Raw genomic sequence first — 9363 nt, forward strand, 5'->3', positions numbered from 1 at the left:
GAGTCAGATCTGTTTGCACCCCTTGTTGGACATGAATCTTGCATACTTTACCTTAAGTCACGAATAGCCTGGAAAATATCAGCGAGGAAATCTCACGATATTTTCAAAAATACAGTTTTTCTCGCAAAAAATCGTTGGGAAGTATTTGTATATATAAATGGAAAAAGAAAACGAATGAATATAAAAACTATGCAAAAAGTGTATGGCCATAAAAACTTGATATCTGCAAAGTAGGCGATATTTTGAAAAATACCACGTTTTTTTGTTTAATATCGGCTTTTACAGATGTCACAATAAAATCAATTTTGTGCTTCTCGACTTGTGAATGTCACCAAGTTGACGGGAAATATCAGCGGGGAGATTTCATGATATTTTAAAAAATAAAGTTTTTTTTGGAAAATATTTGGGAAGTATTGGTATATATAAATGGAAAAAGAAAATGAATGAATACAAAACCTATGCAAAAAGTGAATCACGATAAAAACATGATATCTGCAAAGTAAGCGATAGTTTGAAAAATATCACGTTTTTTAATATCGGCTTTTGCAGATGACAGAATATCAATTTTGTGCTTCTGCTCATCTGGTGGGGACGTCACAAGTTCGAAACCCAAGGGTGGTGTCCCTTGCCTCAACGTTGAAGCTAGGTGTACTCCTCTGTCCCCTGTGGGCAAGGGGGGACGACCTCAAAGGTTTTGCCAGCCCACTAGGGATGGCAGTGGACAGGGGCATGGGTGGGGGACAAGGTCTCCACCCCCACCCCGTCTTAAAATCCTACCCGCCATCCCCATGTCTATCCCTACACGGGTTTTGATTTTAACCTCCATCCCCGTTTCGTGTCCTCCATCCCTGGTCCAAGCGGAGCGAGGCGGGCCCTCGTTTCCCCTCGGTCTACTGCCATCTGTAAAGAAGGATCGGGGATGGGGCGGAGCGGGGCAAGGCAGAGATCGAGGACAGGGATGGGGTGGGGCGGGGAAAAGCGTAAGTCCATCCCTACATGGGTTTTGATTTTAACCTCCATCCTCGCCACCATCCCCGTTTCATGTCCTTGTCCAAACAGAGCTAAGCAGGGCAGGGCCCCGTTTTTACCCCCGGTCCACTGCCATATCTACAGCCGGTGATTTGTTTTTTTTGGGGTGGGGGGGTTCCCTTGGATTATCCAAAAAAAAAAAACACACACACATTTTCAGGCTTATATAGTGGATCCAGTATCATGCTATCAAATTCGGATTTGGATTCTCAATTTCAATTCGTTGGGTTTACTTTGGATTTGGGCTTACTGCTTGAAATGAGCTTGGATGGTAAAGTGCTTCATTTTGGACCTTTGGTTGAGTGAGTGGCCTGTGATACGCATAAATACTTTAGTTTGATAAAGGAAGTTGGTTGGAAGGTAGCCCCCCCAAAAAAGGTCTGAATCAACCTTCATTTAATCGGTAATTAGCTTGCCTGAGCATCTAGCAAGTTGGGCCTAGGCTCGGGCCAGTCATTGTCCAATCGAAAAATGGCTCAAAACCCACTCGCCTTGGACCAAGCTGAATGTCCTAGGTTGATCCACCTAGCCAGATGTGTGGAACCCCTATAGGCCGTAATACATATATCTTACATATATTTCATATCTTAGAGGGTAGATGAAGGCAGGGTGATTGTGAGCCCTGCCCGGGGTTTGCATCGGTAGGGGGCGGGTTCATTAAGTGGTTCACTTCTCGGCCACGGTTCCTCGTCACACACAAAAAAAAAACATATATTATGTGATAATTGTGGTGACAACCGAAAGTGCTCATCACTAAAAGCATGGTTTCCTAGAACCTGTTCAAAGTTAGGTTTCATCTGCTAAATGTATGCTTAGAGCTGTTGTACCAATCTCATCACCATGGCTCACAAGCATGAAATGTACCACCAAGATATACACCAACCACACTCTTAAAATAAGCTTTTTGTTTCTTCATGCATATGATTCTTTAGACCAAATTCCTTCCAAAAACAGCAATATACCACCATATTAAATCAAGGTCTCTAAGGCAATGAGATGTGTGTTCCTCAAAAATAAAGAAGTCTTACTAGTCTTCCTGGGCCTTAGTTTTATCTAGTATGATGGGGACCGACATCAATGAGACTCAATTTTCTGTCCCGAGCACAAATGGTCAAAGGCCACGGACTGCAAAAATCATGGCACTGGGCAAGGCGTTCCCAAGCCAACTGATCCCTCAGGAATGCCTGGTCGAGGGCTATTTCCGCGACACCAAATGTGAAGATGCAGCAATGAAGGAGAAGCTAGAGAGGCTATGTAAGTGTAGATCACTAGTGTGGGGCTAGCTGATCATGGCTTGGTTCATAAAGCTTGTTTAGGCTCGTCAAGTAAGTTTGGCCAGCCGAACCATGATCAGCTTATTTAGTATAAACAGGCTAAACATGGATAAGAGGTGCTTGGCTTGGCTTGGCTTGGCTTGGCTCATGTAGGTTCATTAAGACAAGCATATGTGTTTATGAACATTTATGCCAAAAGCTATTTGTTAGGTTGATTGAGCTGCATGCTTGTAAGTGAGAAGTCATAGCTTGGGCTGGTGAACCAGCTGAATGAACCGAACATGAGGTATTCAAGCTCGGCTCATTTTGTGTCTGGTTGAGCCAATCTCGAGGTAGTACATGCTCAATGCGCTGAGCTTTGAGTTGGCTTATTTACAAAAAAGAGAAAGAAACATTGCTTCAAAGTTGAAGGTGATAGGATTTGAAATCTGGATGTCGAGCCAAGCTCAAGCTGAGTGATCATTGACGGAAAAATACATTGTTTCAAAGTTGGAAGCAATGTTGTCAGTATCGATATCGACCCTGAATCGTTGGGCCACTGATTCAGCTGTATCGGGCCGATACCGATACTCAGCTGCATCATTCTGTATCGGCCCCCAAAAAAAAATCATTAGGTGTCAATCACAACGTGACACATGTTAAAACTATTAAAATAATTTTAAAAAAATATTTTTTGGTATTTTTTTACATTTTATTAAAAAATAGCCGATTCAGGCCTGCAACCTATCGAAATTATGATGATACTATGTGTATCGGCCGATAAAGGCCAATACACTACACACCGATACTGATAACATTTAGAAGCAATAAGATTTGGACTCGACATATTGCTTGAAAGCAAAACACTGACTAATTATTTTATGGGAAAATACTGGCTACACGTTAGAGTTCCATACTCTCTAACTAAAACTCATATGTGCATGTTTTATTTGATCAATTTGATCCTATAGATGCATTTAGCATGGTCCATGTACTAAGGAATGCACTTTTGATATAGTGGTTTCTGCACGAAAACATGATTTTCTCAATCATGAAATTTTTTTACGTTGTGCATTGTTGAATTTTAAAGCCCTCTGGAGATCTATTTATACAATGCAATAAACCAAACTAAAAACATGTTTTTGACTAAACAAACCATATACATATCCGTGGGGCCTGATTCACAAAAAATTATCAAGAAAATGCGATGGAACAGGATGTTTCTACCAATTGTACAGTTCAACTTAGCCAATACTGTTTTCCCTTATTTGCTACATTGTATATAATTACTTCTCGTTTCCCAGCCCTAGTCATCGATTCAATTTTCACCATAGCATACAACACTTTTTTTTTCAAAAACAAGACAGATCAAGCTCCGCTCCTCTGGTTCAGGCTCATCATGAGCCCGAGCTTGGCTCGACTCATCATGAGCCCGAGCTTGAGCTGGTTCAAAGCATACATGAGCCTACTAACCACAGCTTTTAGAAAAAATACTTGCTCCTTTCAAGTGGAAATATAGAGGCCATTCTGTTTACACACTCTGAGCACAAATTCAGTTTTGTTTGGCTCAATACGTTTGCTACTACACCATGCAATCCTTAATTTCTAGCAATCTACTTATCTAACCAATTGCTCTTAGGCAAGACCACCACTGTGAAGACGAGATACACAGTAATGTCAAAGGAGATCTTGGACAAGTACCCTGAACTAGCCACAGAGGGCTCCCCAACCATCAAGCAAAGGCTTGACATAGCAAACACTGCAGTCCTAGACATGGCAATGGAAGCAAGCCTGGCTTGCATAAAGGAATGGGGAAGGCCACCGGCAGAGATCACCCACATAGTATATGTATCATCCAGCGAGATACGCCTCCCCGGAGGGGACCTCTATCTTGCAAGCCAACTTGGCCTAAGGAATGATGTTGGTCGAGTCATGCTGTACTTTCTAGGATGCTATGGAGGTGTTACAGGACTGAGAGTAGCAAAAGACATTGCCGAAAACAACCCCGGAAGCAGAGTTCTACTGACTACCTCGGAGACGACGATCCTCGGCTACCGGCCGCCAAACATGGCGCGGCCCTATGACTTAGTTGGAGCTGCACTATTTGGTGATGGTGCTGCTGCAGTCATTGTGGGGTGTGAACCAATGAGTGGCATGGAGAGGCCTTTCATGGAACTGGAGTATGCAGTACAACAGTTCTTGCCAGGCACTGAGACCATAATAGATGGAAGGCTGACAGAGGAGGGCATAAACTTCAAGCTAGGGAGAGAGCTTCCCCAGAAGATTGAGGACCACATTGAGGGGTTCTGCAGGAAACTCATGAAGAGGGCTCATGTTGATGAGTTCAATGACATGTTTTGGGCAATTCACCCAGGTGGGCCAGCCATCTTGAACCGGCTAGAGAGCCGTCTAAGCCTAAGGGCTGAGAAGCTGCAGTGCAGCAGAAGAGCACTTATGGACTATGGAAATGTGAGCAGCAACACTATATTCTATGTGATTGATTACATGAGGGAGGAGCTCAAGAGGGAGGAAGCGGAGGAATGGGGTCTTCTCCTTGCCTTTGGCCCTGGAATCACGTTTGAAGGCATACTTGTTCGCAGCCTACATTGAGTGCCCACTAGGCATGGTTCTTCTTTTCTTTTAGTAGCCTATATAAGTGTTCCGTACTACACTATTGTCCTAGAGATAAGGTTTGCTTATTCAGCTATCGTAGATCAGTGGTTTCTCTGGTGAAGGGAAGTGTTTGCATTAATGAAATGATAGCGCCCCAAACCACCTGCTACAAACTCGGCCAATGGAAAATGAAAACCTACAAAACCTACCCACTAAGAAACATTTTATCAGATTTTTGGTGTTTTTTCGAAATTCTGACCTTGCAGATGTGTTGCAGCATAATTGATTTACTAGAAATTGGCACTTAATCATGGGTTTTGAGTGAAAAAAATGGTATTTGGAGCCTTGAAAATTTACCTTATAACACTACAACAGAGCAGTAGATTAGCGACGACCACCTTTCGTCGCTAATCCGTCGCTAATCCGTCGCTAACCATGTTAGCGACGGATTAGCGACAACGCGGCGACAGTATGCTTACGTCGCGAATATTTCGACGCTAACTGGCGACGGAATTATTCCGTCGCCAAGTCCGTCGCTAATTGCGACGGAATAACGAGCGCTATATTCCGTCGCCAATCCGCCGGTACTAAACGGCGACCACGGCGTGGCGACGGATTTAATTCCGTCGCTAAGCCGTCGCTAGATTAATATGAATAGCGACGGAATCATCCGTTGCTAATCCGTCGCAAAAACGAAAAAAAATCAAAAAAAATTTATTTAAAAATTAATTACGGAGAACTGTACAATTTATATTTCCTGTACAATTTATATTTCCTGTAAATAAAAAACAAACCACACAAAAAAATTCATATAACAAGTATCTATAATAATTAATCGTTCCACCTTAAAACTAAGAAGTTTAATTATTTACAATTCAACAATTACAATTAGGAAAAATAAAAAAAATAGAACTTCTTCAACACAGTCCTCTAATCATCGCCAAGATTTTGTGCGTCTTCTTGTTCATTGTCTTTATCTGTCCCTTCAGCTCCACTACCCTGATTATCGCTAGCAGCCTACACAAGAAAAGAACAGTCAGTATTGATAAACAAAATATAATGAAATAAATTACACACTATATGTGATTCTATCATGTGCTCATGTGTGATCTAAGGCAATAAAAAAACTCTATATGTGATTCTATCATGCTCATATGTGTGCTAAGGCAGTCAAAAAATTGAATATGTGATTATAGCATGTTCATATGTGTTCTAAGGCATATAAAAAAACTCTATATGTGATTCTACCATGCTCAGATGTGCTTTAAGGCAAGCAAAAAACTATATATGTGATTCGATCATGCTCGTATGTGTGCTAAGGCAGTAAAAAAATTGAATATGTGAATATAGCATGCTCATATGTGCTCTAAGGCAGGCAAAGCCAAAAATTTTATATGTGATTCTATCATAAATGATATATAACATGTTCATATGTGTTCTAAGGCAGTTAAAAAACTCTATATGTTATTATAGCATGTTCATATGTGTGCTAAGGCAGTCAAAAAACAGAATATGTGATTATAATATGCTCATATGTGTTCTTAGGCAGTAAAAAAACTGAATATGTGATTATAGCATGCTTATGTGTTCTAATGCAATCAAAAAAACTTTATATGTGATTCTATCATGCTCATATGTGCTCTAAGACAGACAAAAAGTTAAATATATATATATATGTGATTCTATCATGCTCATATGTGTGCTAAGGCAGTAAAAAAATTGAATATGTGATTATAGCATGTTCATATGTGTTCTAAGGCATCTAGAAAAACTCTATATGTGATTCTACCATGCTCAGATGTGCTTTAAGATAGTCAAAAAAACTATATATGTGATTATACCTGAGAGGGACCTGGAATCGAAGATCCCCTATCCTGAACAGCGGCCTTGATCTCATTTCGGAGAAAGGGGGCGACGGTGTATTGGAAGTAGTTATTCAGTGATTCATTAATGATCTCGCGTACATCATCACCGGAAAGAATAGTCGGCTGCTTGGAGCTTATGTCGGCGCAAGAAGTTGGTGAGCCGTAACTGGAAGAACCAATAACTGGTGAAGTGTTCATATTACTCCCAAACCCGAACACGCGACCTTTTTTGGGTTCACCTGCTGCAGTCACCCATGCTGTAGGATCAAATGATGGATGCTGAGTAGCGTCTTCACCATATCGCTCTACCATTTGTTGCTCATATGCCTCCTACAAAATAATGTTTAAAGTATTCATTAATAATTAATGATAACATTATGATGACTTGCATATATATTGCAATGATTATTAATAGAATTAATACATACCGTTGTCGTTCTCGCCTTCTCTGATACGAAGACTCCCGTGGTCTTCCGTTTATGTGTTTCTACAAACACATCCTTATATGGTACACTGCCTCCTTTTTCTGCTTCCTGCGAAGTTAAATGACAAAAGATTTAGTACACAAATTTGCAACTATACTTATAAAATTAATATTATATATTGATGAGTTACCATTTTCTTTAGGTGGCTCCCAAATGTCTTAGATCCACCTGTGTGTAGATGGGCTTCGGGCATCTTCGATCGATTTTGTGAAGCCTTCGCAGAGCGATTTTTAAATGCATCTCCCGCCCACATATCGCACATTTCATCCCAGTAATCTCTCCTGATAGTAATAGGACCATGGCCCTTCCACAGTAATGGATCATCTACTACGCCAGATGCTTTTTTTGCTGCAGTCTTCATAGTGTGCAGCATGTCTGCAAATCGATTGGCAGCCACCTTCTGCCACACCTTCCTTGCATCATTTTCTTCCACCGTAGTTGCAAAGCGATTCGAAGCCTACAAATATTTTCAGAAAGTTAGTAGACATTGCTTAAATAAATTAAATATGAAACACATTAACTATGAGGAACAACTGTATACCATGAATGAGGACCACAATCTGTCTAATACCTCCTTTGGGTACTCTTTCCATTGAGCAACTGGTCCTGGTAGATGTTGAAGAAGTGAATTCCTAATCTCCCGTACTACTTCTTGTGGCTCAAACCTCGTGCTGCACATGAATTGTTACACAGTAAATATCAATATAAAATATTTAAAAGATATGCAATAATTGAAAACAAAATACTTACGGTCGATTATCGATATACACTATTCGAATGAGTCTTCTTGTGCCAGCCTGTGAAGACCCTGTTTCCTGTGTTGGCTGTTGACTTGTGCGATCAACTGGTGTAGGTGGGTCGTATACAGGCGCAACATCATCTGTAAAAAAATACACACCAAGTTCTCAGAATGTGCATTTGAACTAATCAAGCATCTAATTAGTTATATGATATACCTATCACAGGAGCCCGTGAAGATGAAGGTTGAGCCTGGCTACTACTGGATGAGCGACCACTATAACCTCCACGAACCATATTCTAACAAATAACATATGTCATACAATACATTCAAATAATTCACATCAAGTATTACAATGCATTCAAGTCATTCACATCAAGCATTGCAATGCATTCAAATAATTCAAATCATTGACATCAAGTATTGCACTAATTCAAATCATTCGTTAATTGCATAAATTATAATACATTCAGATAAATTACAATGCATTCGAATCATTCGTATCAAGTATTACAATACATTGAAATAAAAATTTTAATCATTCACACCAAGTATTGCAATACAACTCACATCAAGTATTACAATGCATTTAAATAGAGGTTTGTAGTATAAGATTTTTTTCACTAGCTTGAGAATTCTTCCTCGTCACTAGTTTGACTTTCTTCTTCTTCTTCTTCTTCTTCTTCTTCTTCTTCTTCTTCTTCTTCTTCATTGTTTGCCCATCCACTTGGTACATCATTTGGATCACATTCCTCTATGAATGTTTCATCAGCCAATGGAGATATGACATGCATATCATGCGCAACATCGTGACCATAAGCGAAGTCACAGACATCATCTGATTGATAGTAATCACTGTCTTCAGCTAACTCATCTTCTTGTAACTGATCATACTCGGGGTATAGTTTGGATTTCACCTTGCAAACTGCCCACCATTCATTTCTATCTGACTTTTTTATACTCGGATATGAAGTATAATAAACTTGTTGAGCTTGCGAGGCTAATATGAATGGTTCATATGTTCCAAACCTGAATTTATGATTCACCTCCACAATGCCTGAAGCTTTGTCGAGTCTTGTTGCAGTTGGATCAAACCAATGACACTTGAATACCGTAACCCTGTTATTCATGCCTAAGTAAGTCAACTCCATTATTTCCTCTATAACACCGTAGTAATCATGTTCATTTTCACCGTAGCTGCTACCCTTGACACACACGCCACTATTTATCGTTGATTTGTTTATACCGTAGTCTTTTGTATGGAATCGATAACCATTTACGATATACCCGTTGTAGCATTGCACAACTTTGGTCGGACCATTTTCTAAATCACATATTCCTTGATCTTTAACATCACCATGGCGAACCTACGCACAGAC

General features: G+C 40.2%; 2 protein-coding genes across 2 annotated transcripts; one reads left to right on the forward strand and one right to left on the reverse strand.

Annotated features, from left to right (window-relative positions):
- Window positions 1-2153: 2153 nt before the first annotated feature.
- LOC149821657 (type III polyketide synthase A-like) lies at window positions 2154-4892 on the forward strand. The gene is made up of 2 exons (XM_089981113.1): window positions 2154-2283; window positions 3922-4892. The coding sequence occupies exons 1-2, from the start codon at window positions 2166-2168 to the stop codon at window positions 4890-4892; spliced, it is 1089 nt and encodes a 362-aa protein (XP_089837239.1). The 5' UTR covers window positions 2154-2165.
- Window positions 4893-5669: 777 nt separating this feature from the next.
- LOC149821658 (uncharacterized) lies at window positions 5670-7207 on the reverse strand. The gene is made up of 3 exons (XM_089981663.1): window positions 7189-7207; window positions 6737-7090; window positions 5670-5912 (listed from the first exon to the last, which is right to left on the reverse strand). Exons 2-3 carry the CDS (start codon window positions 7070-7072, stop codon window positions 5826-5828), a joined length of 423 nt encoding a protein of 140 aa, XP_089837789.1. The 5' UTR covers window positions 7073-7090; window positions 7189-7207; the 3' UTR covers window positions 5670-5825.
- Between the last annotated feature and the right edge of the window lie 2156 nt (window positions 7208-9363).

The sequence above is a fragment of the Nuphar pumila genome, chromosome 11 (genome assembly GCF_984573655.1).
Source record: "Nuphar pumila chromosome 11, dmNupPumi1.hap1.1, whole genome shotgun sequence".
Taxonomy (NCBI): domain Eukaryota; kingdom Viridiplantae; phylum Streptophyta; class Magnoliopsida; order Nymphaeales; family Nymphaeaceae; genus Nuphar; species Nuphar pumila.

Excerpts from the sequence above, each read along its gene's own strand:
- LOC149821657 (XM_089981113.1), top strand. The coding sequence starts at position 2,166 with ATGGCACTGGGCAAGGCGTTCCCAAGCCAACTGATCCCTCAGGAATGC. Across the intron at positions 2,284-3,921 it reads GGAGAAGCTAGAGAGGCTAT|GCAAGACCACCACTGTGAAG; the intron begins GTAAGTGTAGAT and ends AATTGCTCTTAG.
- LOC149821658 (XM_089981663.1), bottom strand. The coding sequence starts at position 7,072 with ATGGTAGAGCGATATGGTGAAGACGCTACTCAGCATCCATCATTTGAT. Across the intron at positions 5,913-6,736 it reads CGATTCCAGGTCCCTCTCAG|GCTGCTAGCGATAATCAGGG; the intron begins GTATAATCACAT and ends TTTCTTGTGTAG.